Genomic DNA, 26,203 nt, shown 5'->3' on the forward strand with positions numbered 1-26,203 from the left:
GAAAGTAATTAATGTATATTACATGTTGAAGGTATAATGGATATTAATAACATCTTCAGTATTTAATATGAATTAATTATTTTTCTTAAAATAACTAAAATGATCGGTTCAGATTGTTTTCGTTTTATGTTTGCGCCAAAGAAAATTTCAAACCAAATAAACCTACAAACCATAAACCTAACCATTGTACACCCCTATGCTATTTTCTTTTAAACTAAAAATCCTACCAAATATTTTCTGATCACCTAATCTAACAAAAATCACAAATTCAAAAGTCGTGATTTGCATTTTTAAGTATCCTCACTCGCTTTCTTCTAGTGAGCTATAATGTATACGTTACAAGTATATAAACATAGAAATATATATAATTATATACACTTGAACAAATATTTCATCTTTTCAAGAAATCATCAAGTCAATTTCATCAATGTTTTTCTCTATGACATCAATGCAAGACCCTACGGATTTCCCCGCTGACATGGCGTTTGCGAGATGAGTTCGTGCTCTTTCGTGGCGGCGTAAAATTAGGATGGTGTTGAGTACCGCCCATCTCACTTGAGAATCCGCCTTCTTTTGAGTGAATCCCAAGCTGTTTAACAGCTTATCCAACTATAATACATAAAATGTTGTCTCAATAAATAACCTTTAAAAAACATATTTGATCAAAAAACAAAATTGCTATTTGAAATTCTTTTTCTTTTATAAATAACTCAATAAAATATAGAGTAAATTACACGAATGGTCCCTATGGTTTGGGGTAATTTGCACGATTGGTCCCTAACTTATTTTTTTAACTCGGAAAGTCCCTATTGTTTGTTTTTGTTACGTGTTTGGTCTCTATCTTACCTAAAAGGACTATTATTTAAATAAAGAAAAATTGTGGGGTAGGTAGGGTAAGGCGAGGGGGTTGGTTTGGGGGTTTGTTTATCTAAATAAATTAAAAAATCAAAGGCAAAATAGTTTTTTTTAGGTAATACAGGGACCAAGCACGTAACAAAAACAAATAATAGGGACCTTTCGAGTTAAAAAAATAAGTTAGGGACCAAAAGTGCAAATTACCCTAAACCATAGGGATCATTTGTGTAATTTACTCTAAAATATAATTCAACAAAAGTTTACCGTGTTAACATCAGAAAGACCTCCTTCAGCATAACCATAAAGAAGGTATTCAGTTGCAACTCCTGCTAACGCTATACATGAAAACCTGTTCAACATCTGAAAACCAATAATAGATTATTTTTTAAAAAAAAAAATTATTTATATCCTGTTCAAATAAAAAAAATTATAATTTAGAAATTGGAAAACGTAATATTCGTTGTACCTTGGCTGATACTCTTCCTGCGCTTATCTGCACATACAAATTTCCACCAATCAAAACCAATTCAACACTGGACTCTTTTAGAAAGAAACCTACAGAAATAAACAAAAACACATTGCTAATTCTTGAATTTAGACCTTATTTCAACAGTTTTAATCTACAAAAATTTGAATTTAGGAAGTGTGATAAGAAGAATTATATGAAAGCTTTACTTCTTCAGTAAACTCAAAATCAACAAAAACAGTCCCTGCTTGAACATTGAGTGATCCTTCCCGCTGAAAAGCTTCCAAACTTGATAGTGTATATCCCTTTGGAAGTATTCCCAATAAATAAGCAATCAAGAAATGTCCAGCTTCATGCTACAAGAACAAAATCTTCAAAATGGTTATCTCCCAAAACACCAATTTGATTAAAAAAATGTGTGTGTGTGTGTGTATGAGAGAGAGAGAGAGAGAGAGAGAGAGAGAGGGGAATTACATGAATAACTCTGTTGTGATACTTTTGACTAATGTTATGGCCAATAGTATCAAGAACTAGACTGCTAAATCCTCCAGCAAAACCCACCTATCAACAATCAATTGCATTAGGAATAATGTCAATTAAAGTAAATTTATAATTAATATATATTGCAAGATTTTGGAATAGATACCGAATCAAGTGTCCAAAGGAAAAAGATTCCCAATGAGAAATATAAGAGCTCTTCTGGGCCTAAATCAAACAAATTCCAAGCAGAAATGAACCCTAACAAAGCGGCAATCTGTAGATTTCTTTCTATAGTACCCAGAGTGTTGTCTTTTGGGGATAAAAGAGCTGAAGTCTCTATGCCATTGAGTTTTAATTCGTTTAAGCTGTATAGCCTCTGGGGTACCTGTATTAAATCTTCTTATTCAGTCATCAAGAATTCAACTCTACAAGGTGAAAAACATACTGTTACTAAAGGTTGATCTGTAAATCGATGAGTTAATTTGAAGATTGTATATGGATTTGTTTAAATTTCACGGATTTCAGGTAGGTTTTTACCTGCTGAGCAGCACCAAAGCATCTCAAACCGCCTGGTTTAGACTGCGAATCCTTAACCAGAGAGAGTGCAGCTCTATCATCGCCTTTATTGAGCTCCTTATCCACTTGTTCCAATAACGCCCTTCTCAATTCGCCATTAACACCAGCTTCTGATGATGATGATAAGCTCTTTACATTATGATTATATCTCTGTCTTGAAATTGAAGTTGTTGTTCCCCATAATCTCCACTTTAAACTCCATTCTGGGGCTGTGGTGTTGAATGTGGATAACAGCAGACCGCCATTCATAACCCTAACTGAAACAATGCTCGGCTGAACTCAATCCTCACAAGATTACGTCGATGATGCTTATAAGCTTTGTAACACACAAGAAAAATGTACAACAACCAATCCTCGAGAATTTTTGAGAGAATTCCTATGGTTTTCCAATCATGAACGATTGACTGGTAGTCGTGTCGAAAATTGGACTGTGAACGCTTGGGTATTGCTTTGCGTTCTCACCTTGGCAGGCTTCCTGAACCACGAACCACTTGTATTTCTCTAATTTTGGGATATCGACTGATTTTGAGATTACGATAGGTTTGGTTATTATTTTCGTTTTCAATTTTAGGAAAAATTAAATAAGTTTTTTGTTAGAAAAATTAAGAAGCTTGGTCAAAATTTATTTATTCTTTATTTTCTGTTTTACAAAGTTAGAAAACTTCTCTAAATATGTATTTTTTATCGGAATATTTCCATGATGATAAGATGGTTGTGATCAAGGTAAAATGGTGATGGTTGAAAAGTTGGTGATGATGACGACAATGTTGGTGATGGGGCAAGGATGGAGCAATAGTGGTGATGATGGTGATGACGTTGATTGTATAGTAGTGGTGATTGTGGGGTTGGTGAAGATGGTGATTGTGTTGATGGTGTAGCAGTGGTTGTGGCGGATCACTGATTGCGGTAAGGTTAGACAGAGTAGACCGCAGGGAAATTGTAGGATCGGTTCCCGCATGAAGACACACCACACCGTGGGTGCGGAAAAAGAGTAGCGGGAAGAGGGTGGGGCGAGAGAGTCCCGCTCTCTCTCTCTCTCTCTTCTAACCATTGGCTGTGCGATTTTTTTCTTTTTTTATTCCAAACGGCTATATATATATGTATATATATATATATATATATATATATATATATATATATATATATATATATATATATATATATATATATATATATATATTCTTTTTTCTTTCCCTTTTCTTAACCTATAAATACTCAAACATTCTATCATTTTTTTAACCCATAACCTATATTTCTCTCTAAAAAATATTATTCAAAATGTCATCATCTTCATCATCCGATTCAACGGCTGTAGAGGAGGCTAAGTTTATCGGTTCGTCATGGCGAAAACGGTTGCATACTATCAAAACCGACTGGGCGAAACATCATGTGCACGACTTAACCTAAGAAAGTCGTCGTTACGTAGAAATCACGAAGCCGAACACGATCGCCTTATAAAAGATTATTTTGCAGATAACGCCATCTACGCTGTAAAGTTTTGACGTCGGTTCCGGATGAGGAAGGAACTATTCTTACATATTGTTGGCAATTTGGAAGGCTGCTTTCCATATTTCCAGTGGAAAATGGATGCAAGGGGAAAAAAGGTTTCTCTCCCATTCAAAAATGCACGTCTTCAATTCATCAACTAGCAGACGGCATGGGCACAGACAAATGGGACGAGTATTTTAGGATGTCAGAGCGTACCGTGTGAGAGTGTGTGTACAAGTTCTGCAAAGTGATCTGTTTGGTTTATGGGCAACGATATTTGCACAAACCAACTATCAACGATATCTACCAATTGTATACGGTGCATGAAGGCAAGCATGGATTCCCTGGAATGCTAGGTAGTATCGATTGCATGCATTGGAGTTGTTAATTATGCCCCAACACATGGCAGGGTCGGTACATGAGAGACGACCACAAAGAGCCAATGATCATTCTAGAGGCTATCACATTACATGATCTTTGGATATGGCATGCATTCTTTGGTCCAGCTGGTGCAAAATGTCATCAATGTGCTAGACCAGTCGGCGGTATTCAACGATATCTACCTTGGAAAGTCACACAATGTACCTTTTCAAGCAAATGGGGTAGCATATAAGCGTGGATACTATCTTACTGATGGTATATATCCTCCCTTGTCTGTTTTTGTGAAATTGCTTACATGTCCTAACGACCCGAAAAGGAAAAAGTTTAAAGAGGCGCAAGAGTCAGCTAGGAAGGATGTGGAGCGAGCATTTGCTGTACTTAAGAGACGTTGGCGGTCGGGGCAAAGTCATATGAGGTGAAAAAGTTACAACACGTAATGTATGCATGTATCATACTGCATAATATGATTCTTGAAGATGAAGAAAGAGCGATATGCCGATACAACGAAAATGAAGTTTTGCCAAATGTCGAAGGGGTAGTCATTGGTATACAAGAGTATAGGGTGGATAGAAGAGAAGTACACAATCGCGACATTCATCAGGCCCTTCCTGCTGATTTGGTGGAGCACATTTATAGGGCTCATATTCAGCCCCCGTACGAGTTATCTCATGATGATTTGTTTGACGAATCAGACGAGGATTCTGATATGTTCGTCAAGAGTAAAGATTCCGACGACGAGAGTGACGCTGTGGAGAATGATGCAGACAATCAAGGCGATGATGAAGACGATGATTTCGATTGATGTATTTTGGTTTAAATAAAATTAGGATATTAATTATGTTTTCTATGTTGTAGGTTGTTTGATTTTTTTTTTTTGCGTTTTTTTATTTTATTTTTCCACTTATTTAAATATTATGGTTAATATAATTTTTATTTTGATTAATGAAATGCTTTTTATTTTTAATTAAATTTTATGTATGATATTAATTTAAAAATTATAAATCAAATTTTTTTTTTTATTTAATATATATAAAAAAAAAAGTGAGGGAAGGGCTTCCCACCCATTCATTGACTTTTAGGTGACGGAAAAGAAAGTGAGGAAAAGAGGGATATGACTCACCAAAAGTGAGGGAAGCTTCCCTCTCACACCCTCCGGTCTAATTGTTGTGCTTTGGAGTGAGAGTGGGGGTGTATTTATATTATAAAAAAATTTGGAATTTGAGAAAAATGGAATATAATAATATTATCAGTTTTAGGAAATACTATAAAAACCACAATATTTTCACATGTAATTGGGAAAATTCTATTATTACTTTTTTTTTTTTGCTCTGACCACAAATTGAATATAGAATTATAACTCTAGCCTATTTAACAGGCTTCATGGTTAATTCCGTTAATTTTTTGCAAAATCAGACCTAAAATTGGGTTTAAAGTTCAAATTTAGTCCCAATATGAAACATCCCAAAAATTCATGACCGAAAATTTCTTTTTTAATTATTAAATAAAATAATAGTTATCAAAACATCCATCCAAAAACATATATCAAAGTATCTAAAACATCACAATCAAAGTATCCATATCTAAAACATCAGAGTAAACATCTCAGGCTAAAAACATCATGGTGTGTGCAATGCAGTTATCTCGAGCTCTTCCATTTGCTACCAGAAGTACCTGAAACCAAAACTGAAAATTGTAAGCACGAAGCTTAGTGAGTCCCCCCAAACAACCACATACTATACACATAATCATATATAAACATATCATGGGCCTCGCCCCCTCATCGGGCCCGCCCAGCATCGTGCCCCGCCCGACATCGGACAATGTCTGACATCGGGCCCTGCCCAACATTGAGCAAAGCTCGGTATACATATAAACATATCAACAAATATACATAAACTAATCACACAACATAAACATATAAACATTCCTCAGGCCCCGCCTGACATCGGACCGAAATTCGGAAGCATACAAACATTCCTAGGGCATTGCCTGACATCGGACCGTAATTCGAAAACATACAAATACAGACAAATGTAAGAATCATGAAGACATCAAGCATACAAACATTCCTCGGGCACCGCCCGACATCAGACCGAAACCCAGAAAACATATAAACCTACGTCGGACCTTAGTCCAGAATACATACAGTCATAAATACGGGCCGATATTGGTGCCTTCGACCCGTTCAATAAGGAGGAAAACTCACCTTGCACTGTTGAAGTCTCGCGAATAGTTCTCTGGCTGCTGGCTGACAAATCCCCGAACTGTCAATCGTCAAACAAAACCCAACATTCGGGTTTCAGTGCATAACCATAAGTCCATACTTGAGGTGATGTAAGGACCTAAAAATCAGGGGTAAAAATTTCATTTTTGTTATACTAAAAGCATGGTTATCTTTTAAATCAAAGCATTCCAAAAACATTGCTTAATTAACAGTTATCAGAGTTACGTCCCAAAATCACACAATGCGGAAAACATGGGTGTGTGCGCTGCGATCAAGCCGGACCCTTACTTTCCAAACCAACGATACCTGAAACCATAAGCTTAGTGAGTTCCCCAGAGCATACACCACATAATCCACAAAACCATATAATTTGTATCAATCACATAGGGCATATCAATCACATAAGTCATATCAATCACGTAAGCCATATCAATCACGATAATAACATATACCATATTAGCTATAAAAGCTACACAAACCATATAAGCCATGCATACAACATATAGGGATGTCGTCGGCTCCCCACATGATCTTACATCCAAGTGTCATGGGCTCCCTCTATGGTCTTTAATAAGAAAGCCATTGGCTCCCCACATGGTCTTACATCCAAGTGTCATGGGCTCCCCCCATGGTCATTACTTGAAAAGCCACGGGCTCCCCCACATGGTCTTACATCCAAGTGTAATGGGCTCCCCCATGGTCTTTCATGCAAATATCACATAAACAAATAACATATCATATAGCATATAACCAACTAGCATACCACATATCACTACATCAACTAGTGTACCGCATATCACAAAATGGGCCGGCCTTGGTGCCTTCAACCCATTGGTATGGTGAGGAGACTCACCTCACACTGCCGAAGTCCCGCGGATAAAACTCTAGCTGCCGGTTGACAGATTCCCGAACTGTCAGCATCAAAACAACACCCAATTAATAATTGGGTTCCAATACATAACCATAAGTCAATGCTTGGGCTAAAAAGACTATTTTACCCTTAACCTAACTTGGTCCAAAACCAAAGTCCAAACACACACTCTGAAAGCCCAAAAGCCCAATAATCAACCAAGGCCCAACATATGGCCCAATTTCCCGAATTAGGCCCAAAACTCTATATGGACTTAACTTATGGCCTAACCATTTATCCTAGTCAAATCATTTAACATTTTGATGGCCCACGAAGGCCCACAGCAAGTTAGTCCAAGAAATGGCCCAATAAGAACCCAAACCCAATTAGGGTTTTTCACATAAAATGACGATTAGGGTTAAGTGTTCCTACTTAACCCATTAAGGACTTAATCCATTAAGGAATTAATCCATTAAGTCCATTACTCCACTAGACCAAACTTACAATGTGGTCGGGCATAATTCAAAATTCCAAATCCAACGGTCCAAATGCGGGTCCCAACAAATCCAAAATACACATTTCTAAAATTAGGGTTTTCTAAACCCTAATTAGGGTTTCCAACCAAATCACAAAACTAATTAATCCAATAGTTAAGTTTTTACATTAACTAAAGTCTAATCAAGTCGGGTACCACCCACTACCACCTCGGGCAGCGGTGGTTGGCGGTGGTTCACGGCGACAGCCACCACCTCACGGTGGTGGTGGTTATGATCTTGGGCCAAAGCAACACCAAAAGAACTCCAAACATCAATCCAAACACGCTTGAAAGACCACATCCACTCGAGATGGTGGCTAGCAGTGGCGGAACGGCGGCGGAAAATGGCGGCCACCACCTCACGGCGGTGGTGATGAATTTCCTTCTGTTTCCTGGCCAAGAGAGATCCATACAACATTAAACCCATGAAATGTGCTCATACACACATTATATCATGCATACAACCACCTTGTGCCAACCCAAAAATTGTTGCCTTGTAAAGTCAGTCCAACCAACCAAAAGTCAGACTCGTTTCTACTATCTTTTAGCACTGTTTAGGGTCTGTTTGAGTGTTCTAAGCCTAGTGCATTCGAGGTTTGGGTTTTGGGATGAGTTAACGTAATTTCTTCGTGTTGCATTCGAGCCAAAAACTCCATCATGATGAGTGTACGGCCGTGAACATGAGTGTACGGCCGTACACTCAAAGTGGCCGTACACCACCTCCATATATAGGATATTCTGTCATTTTTTACCATTTCTCACACTTCCAACTCTAGAATTTCGATTCTATCTCAACTATCATCAAGCTTTTAATATTGATATTCAATTAAGTAAGTGTTTCTTCCATTGCTTAGTTGTTGCGTTCCTTTATCTAGTATCACCCTTTAATTTCATCCATGAAATTCATCTGTTTGGGTTAGATCTTCAAGATCATCATCTTTCACCAAGAACACATACTTGTTCTTGGGTCGTGAACTCCTTAAAGACCTCCAATAGTGTGATTATTTCCTCTATCATCTAGTTAGACATGTTAATCACTTGATTCATAGCCTTGAATCATTATTAAAGTCATGAAAATCAAGAGTGTATGGTCGTACACTCTATCTACGGCCGTAAACCCTTGTTTGGTTCATAACATTGAGCCTTAAACACTTTCTAGATACTTGTTATTGATGGGTTTTTGAGCATTCTAACACTTCCTAAGTGTACATGCAACCCTAATAACCTTGGATCTATGTTTGTCTAATTATCATGCAAAGTTGATTTCCAAGGCTATGATCTTATCTAGCATACATGGGGAACAATTTTAACTTAAATAATAGATAGAACTACATACCTTGTTGTTGATTTTGATCCTTGAAACCTTGTGAGCCTAGCACCCCTAGTGTGATGCCTCAAATGCTTCACACAACACCAAATGCTATGGAGTAAACTTGTAGAGAAAGTATATCACTCTAAAAATCGGCTCTAGCCCTCTTGTTTCTTGTCTAACCGATTTTGGGAGAACACATGAGCTTTATATAGTGTTGACACATCTAGGGTTACACCATGTAAACCCTAATGTGTCATGACTCTTCATTTCCATGACCCATGGGTTTGTAACTCCCATGGAGCCTCCATGGACCATCCAATGGGCTCAACCCAACTTGATTATCCATGGAGCCTCTTAGCCCACTATATAAGTTATGGATGATTTACATAATCAACCCATATATTTAATTAGTTATCTTTTGATCACTTAATTAATTCTAAATTAATTCTTGATCAAACTAATTAAATAATATTATTAATATATTAGAACTTATAATATATTAATATACCACAAGTGTTATTTCTCTCATTTAGTCTATCCAATTGCATGGTGCCATGCAACCCAAATGGACCATGCCGGGTCGGGTCAAGTACATACCAGAAATAGTTATGGACTTAGACACCTTATCCAACAGTCTCCCACTTGGATAAGTCTAATAACTATAACTGCAAGTATGACTTCAGGAACCGATCGGCAATCGTAGCTCTTTTCAAGGTTTCTTGAAACTGAGAAGATGATGGTACGCCATTTCAGATAAGGGATCATATAATCCTCTGTTCTAGATATCAGCTGGACAAACACATGGAACATAGTCTTGCTTATTGTCCAACAGTTTGTTTCCCGATTTTCGATTTGTTTGACATAGAACTTAATTGAACACATCAACTTAGCTCTGACCGGGCCCGGTACATAGGTCAAAACAAAATCATTGAGGGGCCCAGATATCAGCTTCTAATCCAAGAAGGAACAGATAAACTTCGACTCATATGCTTGTTCTACTACTTGTTAAATTACACACAAACGCACGTTTTATAACATCGAGTTACCAATGCGGTTTCGTACGTTCAATGCATAACTAACTCAGAGTTAACAAGTAATATCTCTAGGTTTGAAGACTTATATGATATTACTGTCTCGCGATCACTCGAGATAAATTCCATGAAGTGATACCAGCAAGTGTGGGTTGAATCCAATACTTAGAACTTATGAGCACTCATGAGTGTTGAGGCCATGTCCAACATCTTAGACCTCTGCAACCAACTCATGACAGTCTTACTTCATATCTACTTCCAACATATGACCGACTGTGGATAATTTTGAATAATATGTAAAGCAACATAAATATTCTGGAAGTCAAAACATGCAAAAGAAATATAGTAAACGATTGACAAAAGATAGTAACACTTTACTCATAAGTAAACACAGCTTTTATTCATCATCAAATGTCAATTACACTTTACAAATTTCATAATTTATCTAACTACTAAAACTAATATCATCTTTCAACCCTATACTCCTAGCATGCTGGAGATGCTTAACCCTACCCAGTCCCTTCGTGAGGGGATCTGTCGGGTTCTCATCCGATGATACCCTCTTTGCCACGAGGAGTCCTTCTTCTATACGATGTCTGATGAAATGATATTTTCTGTTGATGTGTCTGGATCTCCCATGATCCCTTGGTTCCTTTGCTAAGGCAACTGCACTTTCACTATCACAGAAAATCTCCATAGGCCTTGATATAGCTGGTACAAATACAAGGTCTCCAATGAAGTTCTTTAGCCACATGCCTCTTTTGCTGCCTCACTTGCCGCTATATACTCTGATTCACAAATTGAATCAGCCACTGTCTCCTACTTGGAACTTTTCCAAGAGATTGCTCCTCCATTTAAGGTAAAGACCCAGCCCGACTGAGAGCGGAAATTATCCCTATCAGTCTGGAAGCTAGCATCACTATACCCTAAAACTCTCAAGTCATCACTCCCACCAAGGGTAAGGACCCAATTCTTAGTCCTCCACAGGTACTTGAGAATGTTCTTTACCGCTGTCCAGTGAGCCTTACCAGGATTCCCCTGATACCTGCTAACCATGCTTAAAGCAAAAGCTACATCAGGTCAAGTACAGGTCATAACATACATGATCGAGCCTACTGCCGAAGCATAAGGTATCCGACTCATTTCTGCTATCTCATCCTCAATACTCGGGCTCTGAGTCTTACTCAGTCTAGTGTTACTCTGGATGGGTAACTCTCCTTTCTTGGAATCTTGCATGCTGAATCTCTTTAACACCTTATCCAAGTAGGTACTTTGACTAAGTCCAATTAGTCTTTTACTTTGGTTTCTCAAAATCTTTATCCCTAGAATATAGGCAGCTTCTCCTAGGTCCTTCATAGCAAAACACTTCCCAAGCCAGGACTTAACTTCCTGCAGAGTTGGAATGTCATTTCCTATGAGTAGTATGTCATCCACATATAGTACCAAAAAGCTAACTATACTCCCACTAGCCTTGACATATACACAAGATTCATCTTCACTCCTATAGAAGCCAAACTCTTTGACCTTCTCATCAAAGCAAAGATTCCATCCGCGAGGTACTTGCTTTAATCCATATATGGATTTCTTAAGCTTACACACTCTATTAGGGTACTCTGTGCTGACAAAACCCTCTGGCTGATTCATGTAAACATCCTCAACCAACTTTCCGTTAAGGAAAGCGGTTTTGACATCCATTTGCCATATTTCATAGTCATGAAATGCAGCTATGGCTAGCAATACCCTAATGGAATTGATCTTGGCTACTGGAGAAAAGGTCTCATCATAATCCACTCCAGGAGTTTGAGAGAAGCCCTTTGCTACCAGTCAAGCCTTATAAGTGTGTACATTACCATCCATGTTGGTCTTCTTCTTGAAGATCCATTTGCACCCTACAGTCTTACGACCTGGTACATTCTCAACCAAGTTCCAAACTTGATTGTCATATATGGATTGTATCTCGCTATCCATTGCCTCTTTCCATTTAGCAGACTCAGGGCCTGCCATGGCTTCCGCATAGCTGTTAGGTTCATCTAGACCTACTAGTGTCTCATCACTAATAAGTGTCTCACCTTCCGCAGTAATATTGAAACCATAGTAATGCTCAGGTACATTCCTAACCCTTATGGAACGCTTTAGAGGTACATCTGGAGGTATAATTGGATCAACAGGAGGTTCCTCCTCAAGTTGACTGCTAGGGTTTGAGGTTCCTTCACCACTTGATTCTTGAAGTTCTTCAAGGTCAATTAGCCTCCCACTGTCTCCTTGGCTGATGAACTCTCTCTCTCGAAAGACAACCCTCCTTGCTACAGAGACCACATTCTCACTAGGTCTGTAGAAGAGGTAACCAAAGGATTTTTGTGGGTAGCCGATAAAAATACACTTCTTTCTTCGAGGTTCGAGCTTGTCATGAGTCTCGTGTCTCATGAAAGCCTCGCAACCCCAAACCTTGATGTGGGCTAGACTAGGAACTTTTCCAGTCCACATCTCATGAGGTGTTTTGGCAACCTTCTTTGTAGGGACCAGATTAAGGATATGGGTGGCAGTCTCTAAGGCATACCCCCAAAATGAGATTGGTAGCGTAGCTCGACTCATCATGGAACGAACCATGTCCAACAAGGTTCGATTACACCTCTCAGCTACACCATTTAACTGTGGTGTCATGGGAGGTGTCAATTGTGAGACAATCCCACATTCCCTTAGATAATCGAGGAACTCAGTACTAAGATACTCACCACCACGATCGGATCGAAGCATCTTAATGTTCCTGCCCAATTGATTCTCGACTTCTTGTTTAAACTCTTTAAACCTTTCAAAAGTCTCTGACTTATGCTTGATTAAGTAGACATATCCATATCTACTATAATCATCCGTAAAAGTCACATAATAACGATTAGCATCCCTTGTGGCATGTTTGAAGGGTCCATACACATCCGTGTGTAGAAGATCCAACAAACCTTCACCCCTCTCACAAGAACCAGTGAAGGGTGACTTTGTCATTTTTCCAAGTAAGCATGATTCGCAACTATCATCTGACTTTAGGTCAAATGACTCCAAGAATCCATCCTTTTGGAGTTGGCCTATGCGTTTCTTGCTTATATGTCCAAGACGACAATGCCATAATGATGCTTTATCCAAGTTATTATCATTAGAAGAATCAATACACAATACATTATTTCCTAAGTTATCTACAACAGACACAACTTCATACACACCATCACAAGGTAATGCTTTAAAATAAAACACATTATTAAAGAAAGCATTTATTCCACCAGTTTCATTATCAAAAGAAAAGGTAAAACCTTGTTTATACAAAGCATGAAAGGAAATAACATTTCTTGCCATTTCTGGTGAATAAAAACATTTATTGAAATCTAAAGTAAATCCACTACTAAGCAACAAAGTATAAACTCCAATCTTAGTGACAGGTGAAACTTTCATATTCGCCATGATCAAGTTTATCTTTCCATGCTCCACATTCTCACTTCTTCTTAGTCCCTGCAATTCAGAACAAATATGAATACCGCAACCGGTATCAAGGACCCAAGAGTTAGAATAGAGTGAATTATTAGATGAGATAGTGTAAATACCTACATGGTTGGGTTTAACCTTCCCATCCTTCAAGTCTTGCTGGTACTTTGGGCAGGTACGCTTCCAGTGTGCCTTTTCGTGGCAGTAGAAGCATTCAGCCTCTTTGGGATCAGAAGAAGGTGTAACGAAACCTTTCTTAGTTCCGCTAGAAGAGGAGCCATCAAGGGTCTTACCCTTGGTACCCTTCGAAGGGTTCTTTCTCTTCTTCCCTCTACCTTTCCTGATTTCCAGGACAGGTGCTGAGTTTGGAGTAGTAGCAGGAGTGGTCACAACCGACTTACCTTTTAGACCTGATTCTGCGGTCTTTAGGAGTCCCTGAAGTTTGCTAAGTGTAACTTCCTCCTTATTCATGTGGTATGTCATGCGGAACTGATCATAACACGAAGGTAAGGAGTGCAAAATAATATCTATTGCTAACTCCTCAAGGAAGTTCACATTCAACATCATCAATCTATCCACATACCTTTGCATTTTCTGAATATTGCTGGTGATGGGTTCGCCATCTTTCATTCGGGTTGTGATCATAGAGGAGATGATTTTATATCGCTCTTGACGAGCACTCTGATGGTAGCGGTCCATCAAATCCTGGTGCATCTCAAAAGGATAGTAGTCCTCATAGGACTTTTGGAGCTCAGCTGTCATGGTGGCCATCATGATGCATGCCACTTTGGTAGCATCTCTTTCATGTGCCTCATATTCAGCAAACTCCTCAGGAGTAGCAGTTGGCTCAGACACCTTGAGCTCCTTGTCAAGAACATATTCCTTGTTCTCGTAACGAGTGACCATCCTGATGTTTCTGATCCAATCAGTAAAGTTGGATCCATCAAAGATGACTCTCCCACAAAGGTTCATGAGAGAGAAGGAGCCTGTAGGGTTTGAGCCAGGAGTAACATTGTTGGAAGACATCTGAAAAGAAGAAAGTAAGTTTAGTTTAGATATAGGGATAGTCCTTAATAAAACACCCAAATGTAATATTAAGGCTAGGATCCAATCACAATATATTATAACCTAGAAGAGGGATGCCGTAATCCAAGTTATAACATATTTGAAAGGTAGGTGAATGACGATTCACCAATTTCCACCATGAAAACGAAATATAAATTATTAGGTTTTATTTGGCTTTTAGAAATTCCTAGATTCTTTGAGATTCATTGAACTTTTCAAAGGCATGTTTCAATCTCAAGTGTGCCCTTGATGTTTTGTGACTGGGATACCGAGGATCACAAAACAAGGTGTGAAGTAACCATGCAAATTACTTGGTACCCTTAATGTTTTTCACTTAATCGTTGTGCCGGAAAACCACATGCGCTCCTTCCGACCTCATGAAAAACCTTAAGTCACCCTTTGCCTTCCTTGTTAAGTCCAAGTTGGTGTGCCGGTAAACCACACACGCTCCACCAACGACTTAAACAAGGTGCAAAGTGTAATTTCATGGATTAGCACCTTATTCACATTTTTCCTAAAGTAACTAAGATTGGGAATTTATAAAACATTTAGTTACTGTATAATAATCATTATACTTTTAATGAGAATTTATAAGTCCTTGTCTTACCCGTTTGGCTAACGACCCTCCACCAGTCAAGCAAGCGGTGAGTGAGAGTGGACACCCATTAAGTTGCCATTTTATAGGCAACATCCTTATACCCACCTTATAGACCGGCTTCGTGAATGAGGCGTACTAGCGGTAAGATGACTTTGATCTTATACATATATATATATATATATATATATATATATATATATATATATATATATATATTATTAAATCATAATACTATAAGTATAATGGTTGAATTTTAACTTTTAAAATTCTAAGGGTTGGAACTAAAGTTTTTAATCAAGACTTTACTTGTTCCAAAACTTGAGGGCAAGTTTTCTAAACTTTCTAAACTTTTCATTTCTTGTAACTTATGAGTTTATTAGGGTATTAAAAATGAAGACTCTTCATTTTTATAACCATGTGTTCTTTTAATGGTTTTAAAGCAAAGTGACTTTTGGTTTTCCATAACTTGAGGACAAGTTATGGACTCCATTAAAACACATAATAATCATGAATTAATCTACCACATAGGTTACAAATAATTCCTATGATCATCTAAACATCATAAGATCAAGAACATGAATATGAACACTTTCATGAATCAAAAATTACATTTAAAACTTTGTAATTTTGTTAACTTGTTGTTGTAAATGGATTAGCAAAGACATTACACCATCTAAATAGGTTTTCAAGTACCAAAACAGTTTAGCGTAATGTTTCTACTCCATTTCCAGCAACTAAAGTCGAAAAATTGCATTCTGTGGCTTCTACTCGCCGAGTGTACGAACCTACTCGGCGAGTGGGATGAAGATACACATGAACTCGGCGAGTTCATCAGGCAGATTGCAAAAATATCGACTTTTTTCAACTATTTAGCACAAATAACAAACAAACAAGCCTAGGCTCTGATACTACTGATGGGTTTTAGAGCATTCTAACACTTCCTAAGTGTACATGCAACCCTAATAACCTTGGATCTATGTTTGTCTAATTATCATGCAAAGTTGATTTCCATGGCTATGATCCTATCTAGCATACATGGGGAACAATTTTAACTTAAATAATAGATAGAACTACATACCTTGTTGTTGATTTTGATCCTTGAAACCTTGTGAGCCTAGCACCCCTAGTGTGATGCCTCAAATGCTTCACACAACACCAAATGGTATGGAGTAAACTTGGAGAGAAAGTATAACACTCTAAAAATCGGCTCTAGCCCTCTTGTTTCTTGTCTAACCGATTTTGGGAGAACACATGAGCTTTATATAGTGTTGACACATCTAGGGTTACACCATGCAAACCCTAATGTGTCATGAATCTTCATTTCCATGACCCATGGGTTTGTAACTCCCATGGAGCCTCCATGGACCATCCAATGGGCTCAACCCAACTTGATTATCCATGGAGCCTCTTTGCCCACTATATAAGTTATGGATGATTTACATAATCAACCCATATATTTAATTAGTTATCTTTTGATCACTTTATTAATTCTAAATTAATTCTTGATCAAACTAATTAAATAATATTATTAATATATTAGAACTTATAATATATTAATAAACCACAAGTGTTATTTCTCTCATTTAGTCTATCAAATTGCATGGTGCCATGCAACCCAAATGGACCATGCCGGGTCAGGTCAAGTACATACCAGAAATACTTATGGACTTAGACACCTTATCCAACAGTTATCCATTAGAACTCTTAAACCCTTGAATCAAGATCCAAAATGCACCATCTTGGAGTGTGTACGGCCGTACACACTTGGTGTGGTTGTGAACACACTTCCCTTTGGCTGTAAACACCCTTTGATCAATCACATGTGATTTCAACACTTCATTTCAAGTGTTTCCTAGTCCCTAAGAATGTTTCCTTGTATGGTAGTTGTGTTAAACACTAATTACATGCCTATATATGCCATTATATGTCATTTAGGACTCGTTTGTGTCTCGGGAATTCATTCATGGAACTTCTCATCCTTACTCGAATCTTCAATTAAATTACCCACATAAGGTGAGTTCATACCCCTATGTTTTTACCACTTTTCACTATTTTAAGGGGAATACAAGTCTAAACACAAGAAACTGTGTTTACTATAAATGATATTCTTTAAATATTTTAAATGACACCAAGTCAACAAACTGCTTTTAAATGTTATTAAACTCTTTTAAATATTGCAAAATGCTTTTAAATGTTTTATAAAATCTTTTTAACTTATACTGTGTATAAATCATGTTTATATGTATATATTTATGTAAATAAGATTGAAAGGGCTTAGGACTGATGAGTCGTCTTATTTCCTTTTCCTTGTCTGGATGTATGCTTAGGGTAATGTTATTTGTCTGACTGCCATTTCAATTTTACTTATATATCTTGTGTGTGTGTGTGTGTGTGTATATATATATATATATATATATATATATATATATATATATATGAATATAAAAGTTAGTCAAATCAGGTAGGTTTCATATTCCATTTGTAACATGTCGAGCAAAGGGAGTACATTCATGAATATCACATGCTTAACGGGAAATACTAGTAAATTATAATAGGTATAATTTAGGAGTCAGATCATGATAACAGTCGTATTAAACATGTATAAGGTTTAGTTACAACTTTAATTACGAAAAGGTTTTTACAGTATTACTCGTAAACTCGTTAAGACACCCAATTTTTGAGACACGTCTTCGTATACTTACTAAGTACACAGGAAGTGTAGACTTATTGAACCAGACTCTCCTGGAGGGAGAGCATGAGTTTATGTATAGATCTATACGAGACTGACTATCCTACACCTTGCTGCTAGCTACAATGGGACTTGCAAGTCTACGGGTGACAGAGTCATAAACTGTTTCGGCGTTTACAAAGCGTCGTGTCAACTTATCTTTTGGATTAGTATGGTTATAAGTACTCGCATGGGCGAAACTTACGATATTCTTATGTAGTAATATACTTTCTAAATAGTCATAAGGATTAGTTTCTGTGATTACTTGGCATGGACACCAAAGTTATATGTAATGAGAAAATGATAGACAGTGGAAGGTGTGAACTCTGTTTTACTTCCATTTTCCTTGTTTGGATGAGGGTGTATGATAGAATCACACAATCGATTGTCCTTCCATTTCTGGTTATATATAATATGTATATACTAAGTGGTCATGGGATGGTCTTATCATTCATATCAAGTCACTAATGAACATAACCAACGGAAAACAATCTTTTCAATAGTTTTATGGTGAGTTAAAACTAACTATTCAATAACGTAGTACATCAATACTTAGTTAGAATGGTTTTAGGGGTTTAAAACTACTTTTAATAACTTCGGAGAATATATGATTTTCTGGGATAAACGGTATCACTTTCTATGTAAACTAGTACATTATAAAGGATTCTTAAAAAGGTTAATGTTATGATCTCTTCGCTTATACATTCCCGAGTTATATATAACGAAGATCGGGTAGAAAATAGAATGTGAGATCTCTAACTTAGTTTCTTTTCCTTGTTTGGATGTGAAACTAAGGTAGAACCCCACAATTTATTATCCGCCAAATCCTGATTATATCAAAACGTGTATAAGCTAAGTAATCACATATACTAACTCATCACTTACTTATAATCAGTATAACTTAAATTACTTATTTGTTTAATCTATAATTCTTTAGTTTATACATAAGGGTTATATACGATGAAGACCTGATAGATTGGAGAATGTGTGAATTCCGTTTTACTTCATTTTCCTTGTTTAGATGTGGTGTTACGGTGGAATTACACAATCAACTGTCCGTCTAATCTTGATTATATGTAACTAGTATAAACTAAGCGATTATAGAAGTAACTAGCTCAGTTACGCTTTACATAAAGAAAATATAGGATTTTCTTGTAGATCATTCAGACCAATTCAATTGTCAAAAAAGATACTTTCTTTAAACAAAATCTTATGCACTCACTAGCTTTATAGTTGATACTCGCTTTCAAAATACTTGTATTCTCAAGGATCTAATAAGACAGGTATCCACACCGGAGTTGCGAAGACGGAGCAGTAGTTTCGTGTCTTATCTTTTGATACAATTATAATATTAAACATGTAATTTTTTGAACTCGATGTAAACACTTTAATATATATGCTATGAATGTTGTTGCTTTGATTACTATTATGCAATTATTGTGATACTACATATGACGTCCTCTGCCCCTGAACGTTTCTGCTGTTCCGGTTTGGGGGTGTGACAAATTGTATCAGAGCATTGTTTATAGTGAACTAAGTATATCAACCTATAAAAGATATACAACTATAAATACAATGGGGCTGAAGTGCTCTGACTAAACGTTTACTTATAAATATAACAATATTATCGAGAACTATACATACTTACATAAATATATACTAGAACAAGTATCACAATTAGAACAAAACAAAAGTGTTTAGAGGTTGGCCACAACAGTCAAACCTGGGCAGTTATGTAATCATATCTTGGATAAATATAGCCTAATCAACTATATTTATTTGAGATACGATAAACATATGTTTGGGAGTGATAGCGGTGTTGCGACGAGACTAAAACTTACCAAAACATAAAGTAAAATATTATAGGAGTATTTTAGGATGCTATTCAATAATAAGTCTAAAAGTGTACAATAACAAGAAACTTAAGAATCAAACACAAAACAAAATACTATAATAGTATTTTGGATAACTAAAAATAACTTATGTGAGAATTAAAAGACCCATACTGATAAGTCTATAATTGCTGAGTGTATACATCCAAAGGTTATATATAATAAAGATATTATAGACTCAGAATGTGTGGTTTCAATTTACTTCCTTTTCCTTGTTTGGATGTGGATTTAGAGTAGTATCACATATTCGAATGTCAATTAGATCCGAGTTATATATAATTTTTATACACTATGTGATTATAGAAGGACTTAGTGAGGATCACAATTTAAAGTAATTATAGAAGGACTCAGTGAGGATCACAATTTAATATTTGTTACTAGAAATAGTTTAATTAGTCTCATAGATTCTTTAGACATTCCCATTCTCGCACCAACAACTTAGCTAGAGATACCACCTCACTAGGATAGTCAACAGAGGAGTCAAGTGTGAACAAGGAGGAATCCACAGAGAGAACTTCGAGAATGGATCAGACGAGGAGTATGAAGCTAGAGAAATTCCCGAAGATATCACACGAACATAAGGAGACAACATATTACTTTCGTCAGGAGTAGGATAGAGAACAAAGGAAACCACTCGCGATTCATGCGAGGTGGCAGAAAACCTTACGTGTCGCCCTAATAGCTAATAGATCAATACGACCTAGTGAGTCGGTGAATACACCACTCACACTATGTGTTAGGCTTAATAGCCTTTATAAATACAACTCGGTAGTAGCAGTAAATCGGGTCACAAGATTTTAGTTAGGGATAACCACAACCATAAATTCATAAGTCTAGTTTATATTGACCATTATTATGAATTGTTTACAAAGCCACTTTGAAAACGTGAAACGTGAAACACTCAGAAAACCTAGTTCGGATAACATTTGACTTGACTTCATTCCTAAAACTTATCCCTATTTCATATTTTCATCTGTTTAGCTAAAAGATGCCTCCCAGAAGAAATCCTAGATGCTTTAACATCCCAACAACAAAAACTCCACCACTGCCACCACCTCCACAATTTGATACTGCAATGTTATAGGCAGCAGTCACTTCTACAGTATCCGCAACCATGGCACACATCAATGCGGTAGTTACCAACGAGTCGGGTAGCGGCATTATCAACCATAACCATGTGCATCAGAGAGAATGTTCCTATAAGAAATTCAGGAATTGCAAACCCAAAGCTTTCGATGGAATTGGAGGAGTCCTTACCTTGATGCAATGGTTTGAGAAGACAGAATCAGTCTTCAAGATCTATGAGTGTCCAGAAAGAAGCAGAGTAAAATTCGTTGCATGCACTTTCACAGGAAGAGCCCTCACATGGTGGAATGGCCATGTGAAGTCACTGTGTCTTACAGTGGCAAATTCGATGGGTTGGGAGAACTTGAAAGAAATGATGAGGGGAGAATATTATCCTAGACGCGAGATACAAAAGCTAGAGGAAGAGCTTTGGATTATCACAATTGCCAGGTCTGATATAGTGACCTACACTGATAGATTTAATGATCTAGTGGCACTATGCCCCAAGATGGTTACTCCAGAGAGTAAGAAGATAGAGAGATACATCTGGGGGTTATCTTCTCCGACACAAGGAGATGTGTTATCATCCAAACGAACCACTTTCGATGATGCCAAGCACTTGGCACAGAGGTTTGTTGACCATGAAGCCGACCAAGGCATGATGACTCTTGTCTCTGAGTCATCAAAAGGGGATGGCTACAAACGAAATTCTTAGAGCGATAAAAAGGGGCAGTTAACACAAGAGTCTAAGAAGAAACAACAGTTGGTTACGATTCATGCTGCCACAACTCCTGCCACTCCATCACCTGTTAGTCGTTATGCAGGAAAACTTTCAAAATGTAACAGGTGTAACTTCCACCACACCGGAGCTTGCCGAGAGATGCATTGCGAAAATTACAACAGGAAGGGGCACACTGCTCGTTTCTGTAGAGCACCGGTATAACCTATCTCCCAAGTCCCTGGAATCGAAGTCAGCCAGACTTGCTATGTGTGTGGCGAAACGGGGCACATAAAGAAGGATTGCCCAATAACAAAGAACTTTGGCAGAGACGGGAGGATATAATGATCACCGCAGGGGAGACTACTCCGGACCCACGTTGAAATTCTAGTACGTTCCTTAATGATAATTTTAGACTTATAAACTTTTAAAAACTAGTGCAACTTAAGCCATATCATTCTACGAGATCCCATCAGTTCATTGGGACTCTCGTGCTGCTAGTACTCGCTTTTTGTTGTACATCTTGTTCGCAGCAGTAGTAACATAGATAAAAGTAAAGTATTGAAACATTTTCATAGGTTGCACCGTCGTGTTTTTGGAACACCTTTCTAAACTAGTCTAACGTCATTTATTTTGAGTAGTCCAACATTGTCAATTGACATGAGCCGATTCGATCCTCACCGTGCCAGCTTCATGCGAAAATTCTTTTCCCGTAATTGAGTTTCTAGCGAAGCCTTCATTCCAAAAATCCGAGGTACTCATGCGAAGAGTGCCTTATGCTTTGTAACTTTCCCGAAGTACCCTCAGTAGGCCTCCCCGGAATACCACTCGTATAGTACGTTGAGTTCAATACCAAGGACCCATACAGTTAATATATCGCTGAGGAATGTATACGCAAGGGTAGTACATAATCAAGGTTCTACAGGCTTAGAATTGATGATTCCGCTTTAACTTCTTTTCCTTGTTTGGATGTGAGCTTAGGGAAGAATCATTTATTCGACTTCCTTTTTAACCTTAATTATATACAACTCGTATACACGAGGCTGTGATTGATGAACCAAGTGTGAGTTCTATCATGAACTTCAGGACGGAGACTGTCCAAGACTACGAGTGATTGTGTTACCATGAGAATAAACATAGAATCCAAACCAATACCCTTCCAGCCGACCAGAACAAGAGACGCAAATGGAACAGAAGTACCTACCCTTTTCCTTAATTCATGAGTAACCACGTTAGACTCTGAATTTCGGGACAAAATTTCCTTTAACAGGGGGATGATGTGATGTAACGCCTGTGTTTCTAGGCTAAAGAATTAATAATGTTGTAATAGTCTAGGTCAACCTTTGTAACTCATTTTGAAGTAATAAAGAGGAATTATGTGAATTATGTGCTTATTTGCTTAATTATTATGATTTAATTAATTAATAATAAAAATAAGCGTTGAAAATAAATATTAGATAAAGCCGATATCTTTTAATAAAGTTGTAGTGGCCGAAACAAGGATTCTAGAGATATAAAGAACGCCGAAATCCGAGTTATAACGAAAAAGTAATGACCTGCGAAGTTTCGCGACGGAACCGGCACAGCACCGGGAAGCATAAAAAGTGAACTTACGATAAAGTGCTTTTTAGCCTTAGCGATCTAAATGAAAGTCATAGTATTCGTTAAACCGAGAATTTTGATAAAAGGAACGTCCAAATCTGATTCGTATGATGAAGTTATGATTTTTCTAACTTTCAGCTTAGCAATAGACATCTAAAAACTCGAATTTTAGATCGAGTGATTTTTAGCCGACACAACCTAAACGAGAATCGAAGGTCTCGTCAATAGTAGTACAACGGTAAAAAGATTGACGAAAACGGACGTCGGATGAAAAAGTTATGAATTTTAAAAGATTTTGGCACAAAATTTGAGAAATTTCGCATAGATAAGCTTCACCCGGAAAAGCCATGTCACCCTCGCTCAAAACGTGCAACGTGTCCGAAATTCTGTTGAGTCATCCGAGCTGCTGAGTCATCCGAGGCTACCTGTCAATGCGTGTCACATTCTCCTCGGACCGAAGCTCGTACGGGCCACGTCCGAGCCTCGTGGTCTTCGCATCTTCTACCACATGTTCGCTTCTCAGCCCTCCGATCCGAGCCTCGCAGCCACTACGTAGAGCCTCCTTAGCCACCAGTCTTCGGTCTCGCTCCCTATAAATAGGAGGGTTTCAAGATCTCCCGGGTACTTTTGGAAAATTGGCACTTTTCACCCCTAAACTTATATTTTGACTATTTTGATCTCCCCCGAAGCCCTGGTATCATTCCCAACCCCCGGAATACGCCACGAAGTGCCCGAGAAGCCTGAAAAATTTTATCTTTTCGGTTTCGAAGCCCGACCCTCGCAGAGCCTAGTTTCTCAATAAAACTCCCGGTTTTATTAGAAACGAATGCTTTAGGAAACGAATTGCTACCCAATTGTCATCAAATCAAGTAAGTGTATAGTCACTTTCATCTTACACATAGTTATGAAGTATTTTATATAAATACGTCCTATGTGTATATATATTGATTGTTTATTTGAGATGGTTGTTGAATGAATGTTTTATACAAGTTTTAAAATAATTTAAACTGTATATATATATATATATATATATATATATATATATATATATATATATATATATATATATTTTATCTACAAATATGTTGGGGATAACATGTCACAACCCAAAACCGAGAACGGCGGAAACATTCTAGGGCGGAGGACGTCATGTAATGTATCACAACAATGTAAAGTAGTAAACAAGCAACAACATCATCCATTGCATTAATAGTAAAATTGTAATTACAATGTGTTCTTTCATAGTAATAAACAACATAATGAATAATCAAAATAAAAGACGAGTTTTGACTGCTCCGTCTTCACAAAACCTGGTCGTCATACCTGTCTATTTGTGACCTGAGAATACAAGTTATTTTGAAAGCGAGTATCAGCCAAAAAGCTAGTGAATTAATAAGTATTAATGTATCTTTGATTTGTAAAGCTTGAAATGAACGACTTGAAATTGTTTTGAAAGAAAGTTTGTATAAGTGTGAAAATGTTTGTAAGTTATTGTAAACGTTTGAAAACCCTAGAAAATCCCATATTTCCTGCTAGTATAAAAAGTAAACTTCTACCAAGACCTAACAGTTTTGAAAGTAGTCTTCTACCCAGACCCGACTGTTTTGAAAGTAACCTTCTACCAAGACCCAATTGTACAACGATTATTATTATTATCTAACCTACCTCATTGATTATGTGAATATGACACATAGTAAAGGTATTAATAATATGTTAAATGGAATTATATATCCTTTTGTAATTGTCGTAAGTACTGTAGTATTTTTAATAAGTGACTAGTTTTGTACTATTTTTCCTTAATTGAGGGTTAAGGCATAATGTGATGGCTAGATCCCAAGCTAAACGCTCCCCTGTCAAGAGATTTTGGGACCCACACGCGACCCCTGCATGATTGCAAGCCACGAACATCCACATTACTATGATCATGTATACCCAATAAAACTATCACAATGAAGTAGTGATTCATTGGTATAGTTAGATCCTGAAATCGTTCCATGCTATAGCACTTTGTTATGTCTGTTCTGTTATCGTATATTGTAATCGTATTCATGTAAGCGTATCTATGTAAGCGTAATCATGTAAGCATAATCATGTAAGCGTATCTATGTAAGCGTATTCATGTAAGCGTATCTATGTAAACGTATTTATGTAAGCGTATCTATGTAAGCGTAATCTTGTAGGCGTATTCATGTAAGCATATCTATGTAAGTGTAATCATGTAGGCATATTTATGTAAGCGTATTCATGTAACATGTAATGTATTAGTATAGACTCATGAATGAACTGACTCTTGTGTGATTCCTTGTACTTGGAATGGTAAGTAGTATCTCCTAACTATACCTATAATAGTTACTAATAATGTACGTGTATAACCGAAAGTATGCCTTTGCTACCCAAAGGTACTGAACTAACTGAAGGAACTTTTATGTCTATATATGTATACATGATATATAACTAATATTTAGATGACATTCGGACCACTAACCGATACACTAAAGCCACATCCAAATGAGGAAAAGGAAATAAAGTGAGCTAGCCTTCCTAAGTCCTTTAAACATTTCTTATATAATTATACATATATGGGCATGCAATTGATAATATAAAAGCATAAAAGAAGTTTTGTAAAACCTTTAAAAAGGTTAATAACTAAGAAAAGATTGACTTGATGTCAGTTTATAAAATGGTTTGAAAGCAGTTTGTTTGATAAGGACAGTTTTAAGTATAAGAAAATCATTGTTTGAAACACAATTGTAAAAGAGTTTGAAGTGACGCATAGTAAATCCATTTGCATGTTAGTTATTAATCACATGTGATTGATATAATAAGTAACATGATTCAACTTGTATTCCCCCCCCCCCCCCAAAAAAAA

The 26,203-nt window shown here is 37.1% G+C and overlaps 1 protein-coding gene across 1 annotated transcript; it reads right to left on the minus strand.

Moving 5' to 3' along the window:
- Positions 1-265: 265 nt before the first annotated feature.
- Positions 266-2,890, minus strand: LOC111917965 (uncharacterized). Its single transcript, XM_023913605.2, has 7 exons — positions 2,339-2,890; positions 1,968-2,186; positions 1,796-1,882; positions 1,531-1,677; positions 1,322-1,348; positions 1,120-1,215; positions 266-609 (listed from the first exon to the last, which is right to left on the minus strand). Exons 1-7 carry the CDS (start codon positions 2,624-2,626, stop codon positions 400-402), a joined length of 1,074 nt encoding a protein of 357 aa, XP_023769373.1. The 5' UTR covers positions 2,627-2,890; the 3' UTR covers positions 266-399.
- Positions 2,891-26,203: the final 23,313 nt, after the last annotated feature.

This window comes from Lactuca sativa, chromosome 5, assembly GCF_002870075.4.
Source record: "Lactuca sativa cultivar Salinas chromosome 5, Lsat_Salinas_v11, whole genome shotgun sequence".
Lineage (NCBI taxonomy): Eukaryota > Viridiplantae > Streptophyta > Magnoliopsida > Asterales > Asteraceae > Lactuca > Lactuca sativa.